The sequence below is a fragment of the Manacus candei genome, unplaced genomic scaffold, assembly GCF_025592945.1.
Source record: "Manacus candei isolate 608988 ecotype Guabito, Panama unplaced genomic scaffold, ASM2559294v1 h1tg000112l, whole genome shotgun sequence".
Classification (NCBI taxonomy): domain Eukaryota; kingdom Metazoa; phylum Chordata; class Aves; order Passeriformes; family Pipridae; genus Manacus; species Manacus candei.
The window spans coordinates 504,355-526,642 of record NW_026138160.1 but is presented as its reverse complement, the minus strand read 5'-3'; the positions used below and the strand labels follow the sequence as shown (position 1 = coordinate 526,642).

The window sequence follows — 22,288 nt, the reverse complement described above, 5'->3', positions numbered from 1 at the left end:
TGGGATTTACTCCTGACACAACGACCGGGTGTATGGGATATACCAAAACATTGTGCATTGTTAGAACAAAAGCTGTGCTTTACTGTTGGTGGGGTCATAAGTGACAATACCTAATTGCCACCAAGAGCGGAATTCCCTTTCCAATTTAGTTGCATTATCATAGGTTATCTTTGGAATGTCAGTAGGCAAATTGTCCTCATCTCATTCCTTTGTAATTGCTGCCCCAGCAAATGGCCCCCCCCAGCTGAGCAGTGTTTGTGGGGCAGAATGCACATAGTTACCATACAGACTAGCATAAACAAAAGGAGGGAGTGTCTCCATTCTGTGGGTCGACCTTGTTGATGTGTGAAGCAAATTTGTTTCCTTCTGGCAATGATTATCCTCCAAGAAGAATAAGCAGACCTTTGGTGGTTAACTTGTTTAACAGCTTGGAGAAGTACCACAAGTTCCTTTTCCCACTCAGAATATCTCTATTCTGTTTCTTTAAATGCAGTTGAGTTGAATAATAAGGAGCTCTTTGGTCCATCAGGGCCTATTTGACCCTGACACTCCTCGGGAGTAATCTCAGCTTCTGCTGCTTCCTCTACCTTTTCAGGGGGGCCTCCTGAAATTAGAAAATTACATATTTACATGTCCAGAGGGAGTGACACTGTAAAATTTTGACAAGTACAGCCTGTGCAGTCATGGGGGAATGTTTATACCTCTTTGGGGTCTGATAAAGCTGTTTTGCCCTCCCTCTCAGGCAAGTGCAAATTGAGCTTTGTCATGTTCCTGGTACTGAAACATAAAAAACCATTTCTTTTACATCCAGGCTTGCCATCCAGGAGTGGGATGCCCTCTGAATTTGAGTTACAAGTTCTGCAGAATTTAGCACAGCAGCAGTTAAAGGTGTGGTGTTGGCATTTAAACAGCTGGAATAAACTGTAAACCACGACTGTCTGTTTGGCCAGAAAAGAGAATTAGAAAGGGAGTGTGAGCAAGTGATAGTCCGTCTTTTCTCCAGATCTGTTCCCAGCCTGTCAATGCCAGCACTCCACAGCTGCTGGTAATGTGGCTGCCAGGTTTGCAATAGTGGATAGCACAGCTGTTAGTGGGGCCAAATGAGCCAGAAGGACAGAAATTCCACCTCATGTCACTGTAAAAATCCAGCAATCCCTGAATCAGAGAGTGCAGGTGCCACATGGAGCAAGCACTCTGCAGCCTCTGGATTTCTTTTAGGGTCGGGGTTAACACTGGAACAGAAGGACCACACACTCCCATCCAGGGATGGGACACCAGGTTTGATTGTTCTGAACATCAAAACCCAAAATAGTTTCATTGTGATCTTTAATTAAAAAGCCAGTGGCTGACATCCACTTCTCACCAAGGAGCCATAATTAACCTCAGCAGTTCATGTGTAGCCCTTGTTCCATTTGCTACAGGGATTTTAAATCTTTGCTGTCCAGGTCGCACACGCGGCTTCTCAGCATCCCACTGTGTTAGTATTGAATGTTGTGCTCCCGTATCTATTAGAAATGTTATTAGTTGTTGATAATAACCAATTGAAATGTGAATGTCTGGGCTATTATTGTAATTGCATTGATTGTTTTCCACTTGCTGGATTTCAGTCTCCCCTGACTTGTGGCCATAATGCTCTTGCAAAGCAACCTGTTCAAATGAGCAATTTTTTGTGTGTGATTTCCTGCTCTACCCCGAAGTTTTGTAGTGGATCTGACTTCATGCATGGGAAATTTGGGAGGGATAAAGAATCATCTTTTCCTCGTTCTTTGTTATCAGGATTACCCCTCTTGAAAGAATCCTGGACATCCCACTGACTGTACTGACCCAGCTGGATGGATGCTGAAACAGGTCTGACATCCCATCAGGTGGATTAACACTGAAACCATGAATGAGATCCTATCAGCTGGATTGATGCTGGAAGTAGGACTGGTGATCTCTTTTTTCTCTCTTTTCCTCTTTTCCTTTTTCTTTTCCTTTCTTTCTTTCTTTCTTTCTTTCTCTTTCTCTCTTTCTTTCTTTTTCTTTCTCTTTCTCTCTTTCTCTCTTTCTCTCTTTCTCTCTTTCTCTCTTTCTCTCTTTCTCTCTTTCTCTCTTTCTCTCTTTCTCTCTCTTTCTCTCTTTCTCTCTTTCCATCTTTCCTTCTTTCCCTCTTTAATTCATCTCTCCATCTTGAATTTCTCTCTTCCTTTTCAATCTACCTCTTTATCCAAAACCCCCTGGCATGTGTTTATATAGTAAGGTATGGACTAACATATCAATTTCCAAGCCAGGTATCTAATTTCCTACTAACACATTCTGATTGTTTGCAGACTCTCTGATTTTTGTTGTTCCTTTCAACTATGAGCAGTTATGAATCTTAGGTGGTTCCTTCCCCTTAAGAATGGGACTCCACAGTCTGTATAACTTGATTATGGCAGATACTGATCCCAAATTGGGAATCATCTGATCCCTGGATGTCTGGACAGCACCTGGGCATTGCCAGGTGCTAAAGGACTGTAGGAGGTATGGATGTCATCTGCCTTTGAGCATGTGTGCTGCTCATGGACCATGAACAGGGTAATGTAGGGGAGGAAAAGGAAGAGATCGTGTTGTGGGATGTCCCCACATATTGTTTTTTCCAATCCCCACTTCCACCGTTTGAAGCCTCTTTCCCTGGAGGCCATTGGCCATGAACTAGCCAAGGATGTCTTCATCACCTCAAAAGGGAAAAGGCATGATATAAAATCCACTGCAAGGAGTCCCACTCCTTGCTTCTCCACCTTTTACCCTTAGGAGACTGGAAGAGCTATCATGGAAAGAAGGAAGACTTGGAGGCCAAGGTTTTGATGCACAACTTTAATGAGTCTAAAGCAGAAAAGGAGTTGGCTCATAGAGAGCACCAGGGACAGCCGTTAAGATGCAGTGGAGCTCCTGCAGAGTGTCCATCTGCCTGCCCTGGGTTGGCCTGGTAAGACACAGAAAGTAAAGGAAAGAGATGGAAGAGCAGGAAGAGGAAACATCACGAAGCTCTAAACGCAGTGTCCCAAAGCTCTATCTCTGGCCCAGCCCCATGTTGTGAGGTCTTGGAGGTTCTTGCCCCAGGATGTTGCCAGCAGCTTTAGCAGGGCCGACACCTGTAGCGGTTGGTGATGCAGGAGAGGTCAAAGCCCCCGGAGTTGATGGGCACTCCGTCACAGCTGAGGATGCTGCCAACGGCAGCGGAGGTGGAGGATCCCACAGCGGTGTTCTGTGGGAAGGAGCTGAGGATGGGCCCGGGCAGGGTCACCACAACAGGGGAGGGCTGGATGGCAACGACAGAGTCCTGGCACTGCCTGACACAGCACTCATTGCAGCTGTTGGCCAGCGGGGTCGGGCCGCAGGGCTGGCAGCAAGGGTTGCAGGGCTGGCAGCACGACATGTCTCTGGCTCACAGGGGCACCTGGCACACAGGGCAGGGAGAAGCACAAAGCAGACACACATGAGAAGCAGCCCTGCACCCAACTCCCCTGCAGACAAGGCACCTCCTGCACCACATGACACTGCCCAGCCCAAAGCCCAGCAGCCTCCTCAGCCAAGTCCCAGCCTCTCTCTGCACAACACCTTCTCTCCCCTTCCCTCTCCCAGCACAAGCAGCTCCCAGCCCTGGGCTAGCACAGCCCATATCAGCTGAGACCTGCAGTGAGGAAGGACGTAGTCTTGAAGCAGGAGGAGAAGAGGCTTCCCACTCACCTGATTCCCGAGGAGAAGGAGGTGAGAGAAGTGGATGCAAGAGCAGAGACCTGGGCTGCCTTTTATAGCAGTCCTGCACTGCCTCAGGCCCACAGGCACCTTTGCGCAAGTCATAATTTTCTGACCAGCTCATGTCAGTTGTGAACCATCCCAGCTAATGGTAGGGGCTGTGTCCTGGTTTCCTGCACTGCTGCCTTTTCATTTCCTGGTACATGCCACGTGCTTTCCTTTATGAAAGGTCATTTCCCTAAGTGCTGAGATGAGTGGCTCAAGGATTCGCAGGGGAGAAAGACGTCAGCACAGGCAGAAGACTCAGATCAAGGGTTGTTGACATCCCTTGAGGGCAGGTTATATTCATCTCTGTCATTCCTGTGGTCTTGTTTGTGGTAAAGTTTCAGGAAATGGACACCGCTCTTGTTCTTCACACCTGCATGACCAGGAACTCCCATGTGAAGGGACACACTTCATTTCCTCAGCAGAGTCCCCAGCTGATGATATTTGTAGGCCTTATTTGAGCATACAGAGTTCTGCTTGGCTCCATGCAGACATGCATGAACACCCATGTGTCAGTCTGGGTTGTGGGACCCTCATGATGAGAGTATGTGAAGGTCATGTCCAGGGGTCCCCCCCAGTGTGTCCAAAGCACCACAGAGTAGCTAGCTGCCCTTGCCAGAAGTTGCCCATCTGCAGCTGAACAGTGCTGCCTTCAACTCTGCAGAGAACTGTCCAGACAAACTGAAATGCAGCCCCTGTGTTCTGCACCCTTTATTTCCTGCATTATGTGCAAGGAAAGTCTGCCCACCTCTGCAGGCCTGAATAGATCCCCTTATGCTGGACTGTTGCTGGTGACTGGGATGGGATACGAGCTCCTCATTCCCAGGCCAACACCAGTTGCACTTCTACAGCTCATCAGCCTGGTGCTCAGTGGGGCAAAGTCTGAGACCTCCCAGGAAATGGGTATTGGATTGAAGGCACCGATGTTCAGGTGCTGTTCTCCTGTGAGATGTAGGATGGATGGACACACCCAGCATAGAGGTAGCACAGCAGAGTGCTGTCCCCTTCCCTTTGGTGGTCTTACTGAGCTCTTTGCCAGGTGGTGCTGCTGGGAGACTTCAGCCAGAGTCAAGTTCCCTTCCCACTGGAGCAGCTTTCAAGCTTATGTTCTAGTGCTTGACCCCAACTTGAGTTACATCTCCAGCTGTGACAGACCTGTGCACTTTGGGAGCTGTTGGTTCCACAGGCACTAGCACTCCATGGCGTAGCCTGAGTGTGGCTGTTACCAATTCCAACTTCTGAATTAGCACTGATTATATGAACAGTCCCTGGGCCCTGCCAGGCACTGAAGGACAGTCTGAGGTGCACGTCATCTGTCCCTGTGTGCTGGTCATGGACCCTACACCGGGTAATGGTGGAGAAGAATGCGATGAAGTTGTGGGCTGTCCTAGGCATTGATGTTTCCTATGTCCAGTGCCAATACATTTGGAGCCAGGGTCTTCCTGATGGCCTTTGGCTGTGAAGTAGCCAGGGATATCTTCATCTAGCTCCAAGAGAAAGGGCACGAAGGAAAATACACTGCAGGGTGTCCCGCCCACTGCAACCTCCACCTTTGTCCCGCAGCAGTCTGGAAGAGTTGCAGCAGAATGAGAGGACTGAGAGGCAAAAGCCAACATGCACAAAAACTTTAATCAGCCTAAAGAATAATGGGTAACAGGTACCCACCAGAGTGGCTGGTGAGACACAGACAGCAGAGGAAAGAGTGAGAAAAGCAGAAAAAGGAAACAGTGGCCTGAAGCTCCATCATGTGCCCAAACAGTGGAGTCCTTGGGTATGTAGGTGAGATGCACAAGAGCGATGCCAATTTCCTGACAACTTTGATACAAACAAACCCTCAGAAATGACCTAGGTGAACATCACCTGCCCACAAGTGATACCAGACCACGACCTGATCCTTATGCATGCACTGACATCTTTTAGATCCAGAAATCCACGGGCCTTTAATGTTGGCAATTACAGAAGTTTGCATAGAAGAAAGCACTTGACATGAGTGAGGAAATGAAAAGGCAGCAGTGCAGAAAAACAAGGACACAGCCCCTACCATTAGCTGGGATGGTTCACAACTGACATGAGCTGGTCAGAAAATTATGACTTGCACAAAGGCACCTGTGGGCCTGAGGCAGTGCAGGACTGCTATAAAAGGCAGCCCAAGTCTCTGCTCTCGCATCCACTTCTCTCACCTCCTTCTCCTTGGGAATCAGGTGAGTGGGAAGCCTCTTCTTCTTCTCCTCCTGCTTCAAGACTACGTCCTTCCTCACTGCAGGTCTCAGCTGATATGGGCTGTGTTAGCCCAGGGCTGGGAGCTGCTTGTGCTGGGAGAGGGAAGAGGAGAGAAGGTGTTGTGCAGAGAGAGGTTGGGACTTGGCTGAGGAGGCTGCTGGGCTTTGGGCTGGGCAGTGTCATGTGGTGCAGGAGGTGCCTTGTCTGCAGGGGAGTTGGGTGCAGGGCTGCTTCTCATGTGTGTCTGCTTTGTGCTTCTCCCTGCCCTGTGTGCCAGGTGCCCCTGTGAGCCAGAGACATGTCGTGCTGCCAGCCCTGCAACCCTTGCTGCCAGCCCTGCGGCCCGACCCCGCTGGCCAACAGCTGCAATGAGTGCTGTGTCAGGCAGTGCCAGAGCTCCACTGTTGCCATCCAGCCGTCTGCTGTGGTGGTGACCCTGCCCGGGCCCATCCTCAGCTCCTTCCCACAGAACACTGTGGTGGGATCCTCCACCTCCGCTGCCGTTGGCAGCATCCTCAGCTGTGACGGAGTGCCCATCAACTCCGGGGGCTTTGACCTCTCCTGCATCACCAACCGCTACAGGTGTCGGCCCTGCTAAAGCTGCTGGCAACATCCTGGGGCAAGAACCTCCAAGACCTCACAATATGGGGCTGGACTGAGAACAGAGCTTCAGGACATTGTGTTTAAAGCTTCAAGGCATTGTTCCCTTCTTCTAGTCTCTCCTCTCCCTTTTTCCTTGTTGTTTGTGTCTTACCAGGCCAACCCAGGGGGACCTGTTGCCCTTTCTGCAGATGGACACCCTGGAGGAACTCCACTGCATCTTAGTGGCTGCTCCTCGTGCCCTCTGTGAGCAACCTCCTTTGCTTCTTTAGACCCATTAAATTTTTTGTGCATCCAAGCCCGGCCTTCTGAGTCGTCCTTTGTTCTCTCAGAACTCTTCCTATGGGCTCAAGGATTAAGGTGTAGAAGCAGTAGGTGAGACTCCCTGCAATGGATTTTCCTTTGTGAAAATCAACTTCAGTGAGGGGCACAACCATTCTCTTAGAGGAGTATTTCTTCTCCCCGCCATGGGCTCTGCAGGGAACAGGACCAATCTGTGCAGTTACACTGGAAGGACAATACTACTGCTAAGCCCAGGAAGGCACAGCCCAGCATGGATCTGAGCCTCATTATACTCTGGGCCCAGGAAATGGACCCCCGGCTTCCTCAGGATGGATCCCTTCAGAGCACAGCAGAACTTTGCCCTACATGTGTTAGATAATCCCTCCACTCTTCTGGGTATCTCTTATCTGCCACCTGAGACAGAAGTCTAATTTGGACCTGCTGACTCATCCCTTGGGACTTCTCATTTCCCTTGGTTGTGACAAAAGTTCATTTCCTCGAGTCCCCCTGTGCTATTCTCTGTCTCCAGTGTATGTCTCTTTAGGTGATCAGTTCTAGGAAATAAATAGGACAAGCACATCCCCATTTCTCCCAGGTATGGACATGTGTGTTCACCACTGGTAACCCCATGGGCACTGTATTGGTTTTAACACCAGCAGGAAATTAAACTCTAAATAAGCCACTCTCCCTCCTCTAAACCTTCTGGTAAAGGGAGGGACAAAAAGAGGAGACTATGGGATGAGATTACAATTTATCAAAAGCACAAAGTAATGGACTAAGACACACACAATAACAACAACTGTATTAATAGCTAAAGTATAGAAAAAGATAAAGTGTTTTGCCCACAAAAACGGTGTTCACTGTAGCAACTGGGACACCCTCGCTGGTCAGCAAGAGAATTATTTATTATTTATTTCAAGCCTTTCTTTATAGAGGAATTAGTTTCATTTCTGGTCTGTGAGCTAAGCATCTTCAACCTATCAACAAGCAATACTTGACCCTATAAAACTGCAGTACACATATTTCTACCTATTAACAACTAATGTCCATCTTTACACCTATCAGCTTTCAACACACTTTCTTCTTTTCTTCAATCTTCTTGTTCTGGGTCATATGACCTTTGGCTCCACACACATTGTAGACACTTCCTCCCTCCTTCTGCCACATTCTCTTCAGTTCTGGCAATGTCCTCTGCTTTGGTAACCATTTGTGTGCTTGCTCTGGTCACGATCCTCCACAGTTCACCACCAGGAACGAAAACAATATGGAAGACTGTGGGGAGGAAGAGGTTGAAAACGAAAGATTGGTGAGGAGAAAGAAAATAAGTTGTTTTTAGAATTGTTTTTACTCAAAAAACAACTTTGAAGGTGGGAAATACTAAGAGTATTTTTAGTATGGGAAGTTTCACGTCTTTTGCTTGGTGTGGATTGTCTTCCATCTGTTGAAAGAAATGGAACTCCCTCAAAGAAGATAATAGAATGTTGTTAAAGACTTCAAAGTACTCTTTCCCATCTACCAATACATCAGTTCTCACTTGGACACTCCCTGTAGGATGTGTCCATGTATCCCCAGACAAGGGCAATGTGGTGACTGTTCGTGCATGCCACCCCCCACGGCCATCAGGAAACAAAGGGAACATGGCACAGGAGCTCCCTCGGCTGAAGTTTCCCACTGACAGCCAGAAAGCAATGAAAAGCAACAACAAACAAACCCCAGAAACAGGGTTGTATGAGCAGGGGTAGCACAGCCGCTTTGCTGGACTCAGGTACAGGCAGGTGCCTGTGCCACCTCTTCTATGGCTTCACCTCCCTGCAGGTCCATCCCTTGGGTCACTGCTGCTTGTTTTCTCCCACTGCTCAACTGCCCTCCTTTCAGCTCAGTTCAGCTGGGTTTGGCAGGGTTCCTTTCCTTGGACAGCTTGGCTGGGTTGGAGTTGTCCTTGCTGCTGGTTCCTTCCCTGCCAGAACCCTCCCCGCTGGCGCTGTCAGTTCAGCACCATGGTTGATCAAGGTTTTGCTGCTGTCCCTTTCAGCACCAACACCCACAGCCATGCTCTCATCTTTCCTTGGAACCACATCCTCCAAAACAACATGTAGGAACAAGGGACGGTGTGCTGGGGCTGTTGCCAACAGTCCCTCTGCTGAAGATAGAGTGAGGCAAGATGGTGCACTTCCAGTCCAACACCTGGGTTGTTTTCTCCCAAGACCATGACCCCAGAGATGACATGGGTGGTATAGAATGACAACCTGGTCACACCCACACAGCGCCAAACTCCTCCCCCCTCTTGGTAACCAGGACAGGTGCACTGAAGGGTAGGGCTGTGCAGAAGGATGTGTAGTGGTGGGACAAATGGAAATGGGTTTAAACTGACAGACAGGAAGTCTGGATTAGATGTCATGAAGAAATTCTTCTCTGTGAGGGTGGCGAGGCACTGGAACAGGTTGCCTGGAGTTGGATGTAACACTTTCATTCCTAGAAGTGTTCAAGGTCATATTGGACAGGGCCTGGAGAAACCCAGTCTAGTGGAACGTGTCTCTGACCATGGTGGGGGACTGAGACAAGATGATCTAAGCCAAACCACTCTATGACTCTGTGACTCTATGATCTGTGGGCTGTCCATGACAGGAACCGTCTTCCTTTGACTAATGCTCTTGGCCACTGGTTAGGTCAAATGTTTCAGTCATGAAGACATGGACAGACATCCATATATGGGAGGAATGTTTTCAATTAACAGCGAAGCCAAAAGTTTTTTGCACAAACTCAACCAAAAGTCATTTACAACTGCATAACCTGAGTGTGGCTGACACCAATCCCAAGCTGTGAATTACCTCAGCCCTGCATGTCTGCACAGAGGCTTTGCCTGCCTGTGCTGAGGAACTGTAGGAGGCACATATCTCATCTGCCTGTGCTTCTGTGTGCTGGGCATGGACCCCAAAGTGGGTTATGGAGGGGAGGAGAAGGAGGAGATGAGGTTGTGGGATGTCCCCACATATTGTTTTTTCCCTTCACCACTCCTACCACACTTTTGAGCCATGGTCTCCCTGAAAATCATTGGCTGGGGAGTATACAGTTATGTTTTCCTCAGCTCCAAGGAAAAAGGAAAAAAAAAATCCACTGCTGGGAATCCCACCTACTGCTTCTCCATCTTTTTCCCTGATCAGACTGGAAGGGTTACCACAGAAAGAAGGATGACTCAGAGGCCCAGGCTTGAATGCACAAAAAGTTTAATAACTATAAAGAGGAGAAGGAAGTGGCTCACAGAGAGTACCAGGAACAGCCACTAAGATGCAGTGGAGCTCCTGCAGGGTGTCCATTTACTGACCCTGCAGAGGGACAGGTTGCTCTGGGCTGGCCAGGGAGACATGGAGAGCAAAGGAAAGAGATGGAAGAGTAGGAAGAGGAAACATCACCCTGAAGCTCTAAACACAATGGCCTGAAGCTCTATCTCCTGCCCAGCCACATATTCTGAGGTCTTGGAGGTTCTTGCCCCAGGACGTTGCCAGCAGCTTTAGCAGGGCCGACACCTGTAGCGGTTGGTGATGCAGGAGAGGTCAAAGCCCCCGGAGTTGATGGGCACTCCGTCACAGCTGAGGATGCTGCCAACGGCAGCGGAGGTGGAGGATCCCACCACGGTGTTCTGTGGGAAGGAGCTGAGGATGGGCCCGGGCAGGGTCACCACCACGGGGGAGGGCTGGATGGCAACGACAGAGTCCTGGCACTGCCTGACACAGCACTCATTGCAGCTGTTGGCCAGCGGGGTCGGGCCGCAGGGCTGGCAGCAAGGGTTGCAGGGCTGGCAGCACGACATGTCTCTGGCTCACAGGGGCACCTGGCACACAGGGCAGGGAGAAGCACAAAGCAGACACACATGAGAAGCAGCCCTGCACCCAACTCCCCTGCAGACAAGGCACCTCCCGCACCACATGACACTGCCCAGCCCAAAGCCCAGCAGCCTCCTCAGCCAAGTCCCAGCCTCTCTCTGCACAACACCTTCTCTCCCCTTCCCTCTCCCAGCACAAGCAGCTCCCAGCCCTGGGCTAACACAGGGCTAACATATCAGCTGAGACCTGCAGTGAGGAAGGATGTGGTCTTGAAGCAGGAGGAGAAGGAGAAGAGGCTTCCCACTCACCTGATTCCTGAGGAGAAGGAGGTGAGAGAATTGAATGCGAGAGCAGAGACTTGGGCTGCCTTTTATAGCAGTCCTGCACTGCCTCAGGCCCACTGGCACCTTTGTGCAAGTCATAATTTTCTGACCAGCTCATGTCAGTTGTGAACCATCCCAGCTAATGGTAGGGGCTGTGTCCTGGTTTCCTGCACTGCTGCCTTTTCATTTCCTGGCACATGCCACGTGCTTTCCCACATGAAGGCTTTTGAAAGTGCCAGGAGGACAAGCCTAAGGATTTCCGGGACATAAACATGTCAGTGCTGGCAGAATGGTCAGATCATGGGCTGTTGGTATCCCTTGGGGGCAGGTGATGTGAATCTGTGTCAATTTGTGTGTTTGTTTGTGGCAAAGCTGTAGTGGCACAGTACACTTCTCCTGTCTTGGCATCCAGGCAGGAGACCCTTCTGTGTAAGGTTGAGCTGTGGGGGAAGGGGTCTCAGTTCTCCCCTGACATTCCTAATTTCCCCTATGCACCTGTGGATGAAGCTTCTGTTCCTGTGAGGGGCTGGGGTTGTTGCCTGAGGGAAAAGGAGAAGTTGTTGAGAGAGCTTCTGCCACTGAAGTGTTCGTACTCCCTCGACTCCCAGGATGGGACTGGAGTTGCCATGAGCTGCAAAGAGACAGCAAGGGCTGTTCTGATGGGTGCTCTCTCTATGGCTCCATGGCAGCAACTGGCCGTTGCTTGCCTGTGTCATCCTACTGGCCCATGGGAATAACCTTCCTGTCCTGAAGGTGCTCTGTGTGATGGGGTTGGGGATGTGCTCTCTGCAAGGCACCTCAGCCCTGCAAATGTGTGCAGTGAACATTTGGGGCTGCCTGGGCACTGCGTGGATGTGATGGAAAAGCAGGGGACTTGTCCGAGGTATCCTTGCTCTTGGATCTAAGGAATGCCCCCTTCTCCTGGAGATGGGTGGGAAGGTGTGGAGGAGGCTCTGGGCTCAAGCCAAGGTGATTTCTCCCTCATGACCATCTTCTGTCTGAGCCTTCTTCCCCAGCAGAGCTCCACCCACAGCAAAAGGATCTACCTTAAGTGCTTGTGGGTCTGCTGACCCTCTGCAGCACCAGGGTCCTCCCAAGAGTACAGCACAATTTGAGATCACCATCTGTAAGGGCATTTTCCAAGGCAAAGGGCCATACTTCTGGGTAGAGACGTAGCAAGGGAAGGACTGATAGTCACTGGCTCTGGAGTAGCCGGAGCTGTTGTCCTCACCTCCAAGGGCCAGGGCCTGAAGGAGGCCAACAGGCAGTGGGTCCTATCCTCTTTGTTCTCTAGAAATGAGAAAGGGTCCCTTAAAACAAGATGTCTCTGAGAAAATGCCACAATGAAAGGATCATCATGGGCAGCCAAGAGGCAGTGCTCCACAGAGGGAGAGAGGGAGGCAAGTTGCCCCAAGGTGGTTTTGTTGGGCTTCATTGCCCAGGGATCAGAAAACAGCACAGGAATAGAGGGGAAAGGAAAAAGCAGAAGGAGAGAATGAGACAGGCCATATTCTCAGATAATCCAGTCTGGCCCCTCCCAAAGGACTGACACCATTAGTAGCAGTGGGACCTGCTCAGCCTCTCTCAAACCAGTGGCCACGATCTCTGTCGTTCTGTCTGGCATCATCTTCTGGATTCACAGAGCTCCTTGTCCAGTCTGTCTGCAGTGTCTGTAGCAAGGGGGGCACCTTCTGCTGCCACAGTAGTAGCTGGTGATGCAGGAGAGGTCACAGCCCCTGGAGTTGAGGGGCACTCCGTCACAGCTGAGGATGCAGTGGAGGTGGAGGATCTCACCTGGGAGAGAGGGTAGGCAGGAAACAGAGCACAGGGACACCTGAGGAACTGTCTGTAACCCCACTAAAAGGAAGCAGAGGCAATTGCTGGGTGGGGAGGTAGAGACTATGGAAGGAGAATGAGGGATCCTTTCCCTGAGCACAGAGGGTTCCCTTGGATAACAGCAAGGCCCAAGGACACCCCTGTCTTCCTGTAGCAAGGAGCCATATCAGCCCAGCCCCAGCCCCTCTCCATATCAGCCCTCCATCTGTACAGCCTTCAGAACCACATTGTTCAGCTGAGATTGTCCAGGAAGAACGGGAGACCCAGGTGAAAAGGGGGATAAATCTCTTTTGTCTACCTCTGGAGTCTTTGAATAGGAATTCTGAACAGCTGTGTGGTCTCCCAGAGCCATGCAGTGCTCCCCAGAGATCGGCTGGATGTATGGATTTCCTTTCAGAGGACTCATTCCACCCCGACAAGGCTCATATCTTCAAAACCTTAAGACAATTTATCATATGTGTTTGTGACTTATAGTGAGGCATGACATTGGCATCACTAGAGTGCCAAATGGATCTTTTGAAGGAATTTCCAGTCCAAGCATTTACTCTGTCTATGGGACTTCAAACCAATACAAAAGTTTCTGTGTTTGGAGGGGGAGTCTGTAGAAAAAGACCTTGGTCTCAAAACTAGGAATGGTGGGGAATACTTTAAAGGCATCAGAAGGGTCCTGTTCCATTTCTCATGCCAGTGTTGAGCTTGAATTCCTAACTTTTGGAGATGAAGTCCTAGTATGAACAGGAAAGCCTTGGAAGGAAAATAAACTTGGAGGATTCACTTTCTGTTTCTACATGAGTTTGCTCAGAAGTAATCAATCAAACAAACAAAACCCAGTTATGATTCTGTGTTTTTAACTGAAGAGTTATATTAGCAAGATATATTAGATCTTTGTGTTCCCAGGGCTTCCCAGGGATTCTTGGCCATTTTATTGGATTCAGAGTCCTCCCAGAACAGCCCCTGCCCATTTCATGTCAGCAATGCCTTGGGAGCTGTGGCACAGCCGAGGGCTGTCCAGTTGCCCATGGGCAGGAGGGTGTCTTCCACCCTTGGGCAGTGTAGAAAGGTGCTGCTCATTGCTCAGAGTTGCTGCCATGGGGCATCTGGTGCTGCCACAGCTCATGAAACTGGCAGCAGGAACAAGTCAGGTGCTGCAGCCTGGGGGTACAACACCCCAAAACAACACTGTGTGGCCCATGAAAGGCCAGTGCACCCAAGGAAACAGTGGCTTAAAGCACTAAGTGAGCAGGAGCCACAGCCCTGAGGGCACTGCAGTGACTGGCAGGAGCAGAGCTGTCCATGGTGATACCCCGTGTCTGGAAGTAAGGGCACCTCAGACCCAGGGAATGTGGTGCCCTGAAAGCAGTCAAAGGGGAGGGTGATGTCACAGAACAAGGTGTGGCAGAAGGTTTGAAAGATTAATTACATTAGGATAAATAAGCTATTGTTTGACTTGTACATAATTTGGATATATCCACCTGCACTTAACACGTGCAGACCCTGCCCCTCCCTCTGCCCCTGCCATGGCTTTTCCCCTGCCTCTGTCTCTGTCATGTTCTGCTCTTTCCCAGATTTCCAGCCTGCCCAGCAAGGCAGGGGGAGGCAAGGACAGGAAAGAGAGGTAGGCTCTGTGCCTTTGAGCAGAGGGGTCCAAGCAGCCCTCCTTTGCCCTACAAGTTTTTCACAGCTCAGGCCAGACAGTGAAAAATTTCTCGTAGCCATGGCCCCAGGGTGCTGTACTCCATGGGTCCCAGACACACCAGGAGTCCAGAAGCAAGGAAGAGGGTAGCTCTGGCTATTGCGTGTCTGATCAAAAAGCCAACAGTGCAGACAGAGGTCCCTGCTCCCCTGGCCTTCAGAAAATTTCCCAGGATTTGGCAGCTGGAGGGTTTTGGGCTTCTCTCTGCAACTGCTGAGCTCTCTAGTCTGTCAATCCCATATCTGTCATATGGCATGGAAAGGTCTGAAAGGCTTTTGAAAACCTTGTCTGGATACAGGGACGTCCATTCAGACGTGGTGAAGGGCCACATCCAGGCTTTTCTTGACCATCCGGTTGTGCCACCATGACCCAGGGACACCTACTGGCAACTCAGATGGGTGTGAGGCTGCCACAGAATGGCACCAGTTTCCCCAGTTGTAGCTGAAATCAGCTCTTGACTGGTCTCAAGTGTGTCAGATCTTGGGAGTTTTTGAGTCTGCTCCCCACAGCCCAGGACCTGCCAACTCCTTACTTGCTCCAGCTGGGAGGCAGAGACTTTCACAGCCATGGCCAGGATACCAACAAGCACTGTGGTGTCAGGGCTCCTGGATGGTCATGAAGATGGTCTGTCCTCTCTGAGGGAGAAAGGTATTTCCCTTTCTAAAAAAAAAAATAAGGAGGAAAAAAATTGTGGATCAAGGTAAAGACAGAGGGATTACTTGCTGCTTACCGACAGAGGTAAACACAGGCTTGACTTGAGGAATTTCTATTCTACATTTTACCAATAAACCAGAGAAACATTGCAAGAAAATGCAAAAAAATCCCACAAAATTGAACTAAAATGCCTTCACTCCATCCCCAATTCTTTTTCACAGACACAATGCCTCTTGCTCATTCCTCATTCTCCTATTTCCTCCACCCTTAAGCAGCACAGCGGGATGCACAATGTGGGATTGTGGTCAATACACAACAGTTTCTTTCTATGCAAAGATGGACTTTACCAGACCTGATCATGAAAAGCAGCAAGATTTTGGCAGTTTGCCTAAAGTTCACATCTTCTTGCCTTTCCAGACACAGCTGCTAGGCATGCAGGCTCAATCTTTCTGGGGGGGGTGGTGTGTGGAAGTCCTGGTGCTTGAACACAAAAGGAGTTTGACTCAAATAATGTTTGACTTCGCTTGTGCCACACAGAGAGTCTGTTCTACATCTCCAAGCAGAGCACAATCCAGATCCCAGCCCCTTCACTCCAGCATCCATTTGAGGCAAGGTGCTGCAACTGCCTCACTCAGCACTAGGTTGATGAACTGTTGAAGTGCATCTGGCATTGGCCTGGACATGAGGGGCCCCTGTCCCATCCCAGGCACAGCAACACTCCAGCATAAGGGGATCAATTCAGGGGCTTCAATTCAGTGGTCTGATAGAACCACTCAAAAGTCTGTACGCCCATACAAGGACAGGAAAAGTTCAGCAACTGGGGACTCTGCTGAGGAGATGCTGGGATGTCCCCCCACACGGCAGTCCTTGGGTGTGCTGGTGAGAAGCACAAGAGTGATGACCATTTCCTGAAAACTTTACCACAAACAAGACCACAGGAATGAACATCACCTGCCTGCATGAGATGCCACCAGGCCTTGAACTGAGCATTCTGCCCATGTTGACATATTAATGTCCCGGAAATCCTTGGGCTTGTCCTCCAGCACTTACAGAAGCCCTCAAGCAGGAAAGAATGTTCCATGTGCCAGGAAATGAAAAGGCAGCAGTGCAGGAAACCAGGACACAGCCCCTACCATTAGCTGGGATGGTTCACAACTGACATGAGCTGGTCAGAAAATTATGACTTGCACAAAGGTGCCTGTGGGCCTGAGGCAGTGCAGGACTGCTATAAAAGGCAGCCCAAGTCTCTGCTCTCGCATCCACTTCTCTCACCTCCTTCTCCTTGGGAATCAGGTGAGTGGGAAAGCTCTTCTTCTTCACCTGCTTCATCTAACACAGACTGTGCTATGCCAGGGCTGGGAGCTGCTTGTGCTGGGAGAGGGAAGGGGAGAGAAGGTGTTGTGCAGAGAGAGGCTGGGACTTGGCTGAGGAGGCTGCTGGGCTTTGGGCTGGGCAGTGTCATGTGGTGCAGGAGGTGCCTTGTCTGCAGGGGAGTTGGGTGCAGGGCTGCTTCTCATGTGTGTCTGCTTTGTGCTTCTCCCTGCCCTGTGTGCCAGGTGCCCCTGTGAGCCAGAGACATGTCGTGCTGCCAGCCCTGCAACCCTTGCTGCCAGCCCTGCGGCCCGACCCCGCTGGCCAACAGCTGCAATGAGTGCTGTGTCAGGCAGTGCCAGGACTCCACCGTAGTCATCCAGCCCTCCCCCGTGGTGGTGACCCTGCCAGGGCCCATCCTCAGCTCCTTCCCACAGAACACCGCCGTGGGATCCTCCACCTCCGCTGCCGTTGGCAGCATCCTCAGCTGTGACGGAGTGCCCATCAACTCCGGGGGCTTTGACCTCTCCTGCATCACCAACCGCTATTGTGGCAACAGGTGCCTTCCCTGCTAAAGCTGTTGGCAATGTCCTTGGGCAAGAACCTTCAAGACCTCACAACATGGTGTTGGACAAGACATTGTATTTAAAGCTTCAAGCTATTGTTCCCTTCTTCTAGTCTCTGCTCTCTCTTTTTCCTTTGCTTTCTGTGTCTCCCCAGGCCACCCCAGGGGGGCCTGTCACCATCCCTCCCTCTGCAGGGCAGGCAGATGGACACCCTGCAGGAGCTCCACTGTGTCTTAGTGACTGCTGTTGGTGCCTTCTGTGAGCTGCCTTTCTTCTTTAGACTCATTAAATTTTTTGCATCCCAGCCTGGGCCCAAGTCCTCCTTCATTGTCTGACATCTCTTACATTCTGCTCAAGGAAAAAGGTGGAGGAAGGAGAGGGTCGGACTCAATGCAGTGCATTTTACTTTTCACAGATAAGTTATACAGCAACTCTTAGTTCTGTGCTGCTTTTTAATAGGAACCATGCAAACTCAGTGTGACCTCTCTGTAAGGACTGCACCAGTTCACTCTAGCCAGCTTGCTACCTAGACAAATTTGAGGGCTGGGAAATCAGCAGCTGTATGAAGCTTATAATTGATAATTGATAATTGATGGATTCTGTATTTGCGATGGGGTCACCTTGGCTGTATGGACAGACTGGGGAATAAGGCGCTGGAGAACACCACTGCAGAAAGGGATCTGGGAGTCTGGGTCAGTGGCAAGTTGGATATGGGTCAACTGTGTGACCTGGCAGCCAGAATGCCCAACTGTGTCCTGGGGGGCATCAGGCACGGCATTGCCAGATGGTCAGGGGAGAGGAATGTCCCACTCCGCTCTGCACTAGGGCAGCCTCACCTAGAATATTGTGGCAATTCTGGGCACTGCAATATAGGAAGGATATAAAGCCATTAGAGAGCATCCGAGTAGGGACAGGGAGATGGTGAAGGGTCTGGAGGGGCCATATGAGAAGCAGCTGAGGGCACTTGGTTTTTTCAGCCTGGAGAAGAGGAGACTGAGGTCAGACATCATCGGGGTCTGCAACTTCCTCACGAGGGGCAGCAGAGGGGCAGCTCCAATCTCTTCTCAGTGTTGACCAATGACAGGATCTGAGGGAAGGGCATGAAACTGTATCAGTGGGTGTTTAGGTTGCATATTAGGATAAGGTTCTTTCCCTAGAGGGTCTTTGGACACTGAACAGGTTCCCCAGGGCAGTGGTCACGGCCCCAAGGCTGCCAGAGCTCAAGGAGTGTTTGGACAACACTCTCAGGGACAGAGTGGGATTGTTGATTTTCTTCTGTGCAGGAGTTGGACTCGATGAACCTTATGAGTCCCTTCCAACTCAGGACCTGTGTTTCTCTGATTCTAGCTTTTGTGAGACAATCCCTTGATGAGCAGTCTCTCCCTTTGTGCCTGAGACCTGTGCAGAAGGAACAACCCATCAGTAGCTTTTCCTACTGACCTGGGGTCAGATGTTAGGGAGGAGGAGCTATTCAGTCCAGAAAGCTGTGGCAGAATCACAGAAGATGATGCACCTGCACAATCAGGATCAGATGTATCACAAGGGGAAATGTGCACTTAGACCACTCACATTCCCACTTCCCACCTGTGCCCACATATTCCAATCTAATTGTCATTTAGTCTTACAAATTTCCTACTTTTCTCTCATGATGCTCTCACACACACCTGTGGATACAACCAAGCACAGGGACAGAATCAAAACCGTCATGCCATTGGGTTGCCGGCTGCCACATTTTATCCCTTCTATATGTCAGAGGAAAGCTACTCTTTCACCTTCCTGCCTCTTCCCTAGACATATTCAAACTCTTTTCTCCAGATGCCTCCTACTCTTTGACATCTTCTGTTTTTTTCTGTCCTGTCACTGATGATCTTCTGCCATCCACTGCTCTGCCAGATTTGTCTGCACCCAGCCCTGTCATGGAAAGGGGAGGGACTTGACATCCATCTGTGTCTGCTTTGCTCCTGGGTGGAGAAAAGGGGTAGACAGAACACCTGAACCCCATGGGTGTCCATCAGTCTCTCCCTACAACTGCATTTTCTCTCCCCTGCTCCCCCCAGATAGAGGACATTCCTCAAGAGAAAGATCTCTGTAAACAGCACATGCTGCAGAAACCCCCATCCAGGGAGAGACACAATCCCTCATTGCAGCAGGAGGATGACAATCCAACACAACCCTATGCTGTACAAACAGCCCTTCTCTGTCCTTTCACATAGGCACACAAACATCCTCTGGCAGCCTGTGCCACACTGACCTCCACACTCCACCTCCTTGGCAAGTCCAATGAAAACCCTATTTGAATCCCTTCCAGTAAATGCCAAGGACATTCAGCTCAGAGCACTCCTTTACTACTCTGCTAGGGGCCTCTGCTAGTGAAGTGAGCAGGAGTTGCAAGGTTTCAGTTGTCAGCACAGCAACTTTCAGGATCACATTGTCCAGGGGGGATGGGAAGCCCAGCGGACACAGGAGACAGGGATAAAACTTTCCTATCTACCTCTGGAGCCAGTCACTTTGGATACTACCTTGCATCCACTCAGGAAATTCTCAGTAGTAGCCAGATGGGATAAAACTGCTACCAGAGCATGGAAGGAGCAGGAGTGAGGGAGCTGGCTTAGGGATGGGTGCAGGTGTGGGTAGTGGTGTTCCCAGGAATGTAAGCCTCTGGGGAAAGGAAGGCTGGGGGCTGCTGGAAACGTAAACAACTGAACTTGGCAGGAATCACACAGGAGGAGTCAGAGCAGGCAGCTGCAGCTTCTGCAGATGAAAGGCGTCACCTGGCAAAGGCCAAACCATTTTGCCAGGAAGCTTGCTTTTGAGAAAAATCTTCTGAGAGGAGAGACAGTGGGTGGTTTCCCCTGTGTGGTGATGCCAGCTGATGCAGTTCCCCTCTGCTCCCTGAGGCCATGAAGCCCTGAAGCCTCATATAAGGCCAAATGTTTGAGAACCACTGTTTCCAGGCAGGGCCTCATTTGAGGCTTGTGGAGAGATGGGTTTATGCCATGGCTAGATTTCTGTGTCGCTGTTGCTGGTGGGGATTCTTGGCCCTTCCAGAAATGATACTGTTTTCTGGAGCCATTGACTCCAGCCCTGATATTCACCACCTTCCTTATCCCAGCCTCCCCATGCTCTGATTCCTCTTCCCGTAGCTCCTGGCTCAGGTCAAGGACCTAATGGGGCAGAGGACTCCCCCATCCCCATAGAACCACCAGAACCTGTAACCTCAGAGCTTTTAAATGAGACAGGAGCAAGGACCCTGGGAAACAGCTCGGTCCCTGGAGGCTGCCTGGTGGTAGCATGAAATGTTTCGTCTGGGTTTGAGATTCTCCTCAGTGAGACTTGAGTGCTGTAGCCTTGCCTGTGTCCCCTCAATGCCTGGCACTGTTGGGGAGTGTAGGAGGCCAGAAAACAAACGGCTGGTGTGCGTGTGTCTCATACAGCAATAGCAGGATAGCAGTGGAGCCAACCAAGGACTGTTGGTAAGAAGACACTGTGGGAAAAACCAGGATATGGCTGGAGAGGGGGCCATACAGAGGTAGGGCAGCTCTTTTCTGGGACAAACATCCTTTTTCTGGCTCCTGGAGCACAACACAGTACAGAGCAAGCACAGGAACAAGGTCAAGAGTCAGGCATGGACTGTCGACAAAAGGCTGACCCAGCAGAGGGGATCATTTGTGCAGTTTTAGGAGTCTGTTTATGTGCAGAAAGAAGTTACAGAATCTCCTGCTTCCAAATGAATATCTGATGTAGAATATGCAGTTTTGAAATAAGAAAATGAAGTACTAAAATCATCACTGGCTTCTGAGAGGGAGACTGAATTAAAACTGGGAATCCATTATGACTGAGAATGATCATCTTAGGACTGTTCTTGCTTTGGCAGAGTGCAGGGAAAGACAATGATTGGAGAATTTGGATAGGAAAAAGCATAGGAGAGAAAAGAGAGGCAATAGAAGGGAGAAAAGCAGCTGAGTTATTACTGCTATTTAAAATCAAGCAACTTCAGAAAAAATTACAGGAAGAAAAAGAAAAAAAAGCAAAAATTAGAAGAAAAGTTAGAGATGATGCTTAAGCAACATGCCAATGCACTCAGAACTGTACAGATTAGAAAACTAACTGTATCACCTGAAGGCTGGGATGGAATTATAAGGGGTGATCCCTGTGATAATGAACTAGGGGGAAATTATTCTTTATCTCTTTCAAATTCACCCATGTCTGATGCCAGATCCACATCAAAACCCCAAGGTGGAGTGGGAAGCCATACATGAAAAATGGTCCATTTGATCTTCTTCAGGGGCTGATTTGCAAGAGCATTATGCTCACAAGCCAGGCAAGATTGAAATCCAGCAAGTAGAATCCTCTCAATTCACTCACAGTCATCACCCGGACATTTGGATTCCACTTGGTTCTCATCAACTGTTAATAACATTTCTAATAGGTACGGGAGCACAACATTCAATACTAACACAGTGGGATGCTGAGAAGCCGCGTGTGCCACCTGGACAGCAAAGATTTAAAATCCCTGTAGCAAATGGAACAAGGGCTACACATGAACTGCTGAGGTTAATTATGGCTCCTTGGTGAGAAGTGGATGTCAGCCACTGGCTTTTTAATTAAAGATCACAATGAAACTATTTTGGGTTTTGATGTTCAGAACAATCGAACCTGGTGTCCCATCCCTGGATGGGAGTGTGTGGTCCTTCTGTTCCAGTGTTAACCCCGACCCTAAAAGAAATCCAGAGGCTGCAGAGTGCTTGCTCCATGTGGCACCTGCACTCTCTGATTCAGGGATTGCTGGATTTTTACAGTGACATGAGGTGGAATTTCTGTCCTTCTGGCTCATTTGGCCCCACTAACAGCTATGCTATCCACTATTGCAAACCTGGCAGCCACATTACCAGCAGCTGTGGAGTGCTGGCATTGACAGGCTGGGAACAGATCTGGAGAAAAGACGGACTATCACTTGCTCACACTCCCTTTCTAATTCTCTTTTCTGGCCAAACAGACAGTCGTGGTTTACAGTTTATTCCAGCTGTTTAAATGCCAACACCACACCTTTAACTGCTGCTGTGCTAAATTCTGCAGAACTTGTAACTCAAATTCAGAGGGCATCCCACTCCTGGATGGCAAGCCTGGATGTAAAAGAAATGGTTTTTTATGTTTCAGTGCCAGGAACATGACAAAGCTCAATTTGCACTTGCCTGAGAGGGAGGGCAAAACAGCTTTATC

The 22,288-nt window shown here is 49.8% G+C and overlaps 4 protein-coding genes across 5 annotated transcripts; 2 read left to right on the top strand and 2 right to left on the bottom strand.

Annotated features, from left to right (window-relative positions):
* Positions 1–3,097: 3,097 nt before the first annotated feature.
* LOC127461734 (feather keratin Cos1-2-like) lies at positions 3,098–3,894 on the bottom strand. The gene is made up of 2 exons (XM_051769782.1): positions 3,709–3,894; positions 3,098–3,418 (listed from the first exon to the last, which is right to left on the bottom strand). The coding sequence occupies exon 2, from the start codon at positions 3,395–3,397 to the stop codon at positions 3,098–3,100; it is 300 nt and encodes a 99-aa protein (XP_051625742.1). The 5' UTR covers positions 3,398–3,418; positions 3,709–3,894.
* Positions 3,895–5,880: 1,986 nt separating this feature from the next.
* Positions 5,881–6,580, top strand: LOC127461741 (feather keratin Cos1-2-like). The gene is made up of 2 exons (XM_051769791.1): positions 5,881–5,963; positions 6,260–6,580. Exon 2 carries the CDS (start codon positions 6,281–6,283, stop codon positions 6,578–6,580), a length of 300 nt encoding a protein of 99 aa, XP_051625751.1. The 5' UTR covers positions 5,881–5,963; positions 6,260–6,280.
* A 3,792-nt stretch (positions 6,581–10,372) lies between these two features.
* LOC127461742 (feather keratin Cos1-2-like) lies at positions 10,373–10,703 on the bottom strand. Its single transcript, XM_051769792.1, has one exon. The coding sequence runs from the start codon at positions 10,670–10,672 to the stop codon at positions 10,373–10,375; it is 300 nt and encodes a 99-aa protein (XP_051625752.1). The 5' UTR covers positions 10,673–10,703.
* Positions 10,704–16,314: 5,611 nt separating this feature from the next.
* Positions 16,315–17,077, top strand: LOC127461707 (feather keratin Cos1-1/Cos1-3/Cos2-1). 2 transcript variants are annotated; one of them, XM_051769750.1, is made up of 2 exons: positions 16,315–16,496; positions 16,761–17,077. In XM_051769750.1, exons 1-2 carry the CDS (start codon positions 16,352–16,354, stop codon positions 17,075–17,077), a joined length of 462 nt encoding a protein of 153 aa, XP_051625710.1. In that variant the 5' UTR covers positions 16,315–16,351. The 2 variants fall into 2 exon arrangements, with proteins under 2 accessions (XP_051625710.1, XP_051625711.1); XM_051769751.1 differs by having other exon boundaries at positions 16,364–16,484; positions 16,748–17,077.
* Positions 17,078–22,288: the final 5,211 nt, after the last annotated feature.

What these genes read in the sequence shown, in the direction of transcription:
- LOC127461734 (XM_051769782.1), bottom strand. Translation starts at nt 3,397, where the DNA reads ATGTCGTGCTGCCAGCCCTGCAACCCTTGCTGCCAGCCCTGCGGCCCG.
- LOC127461741 (XM_051769791.1), top strand. Translation starts at nt 6,281, where the DNA reads ATGTCGTGCTGCCAGCCCTGCAACCCTTGCTGCCAGCCCTGCGGCCCG.
- LOC127461742 (XM_051769792.1), bottom strand. Translation starts at nt 10,672, where the DNA reads ATGTCGTGCTGCCAGCCCTGCAACCCTTGCTGCCAGCCCTGCGGCCCG.
- LOC127461707 (XM_051769750.1), top strand. Translation starts at nt 16,352, where the DNA reads ATGAGCTGGTCAGAAAATTATGACTTGCACAAAGGTGCCTGTGGGCCT. An exon ending in GGAATCAGGTGAGTGGGAAA is followed by an intron (nt 16,497 to 16,760) that starts GCTCTTCTTCTT and finishes TGCCCCTGTGAG; the next exon opens with CCAGAGACATGTCGTGCTGC.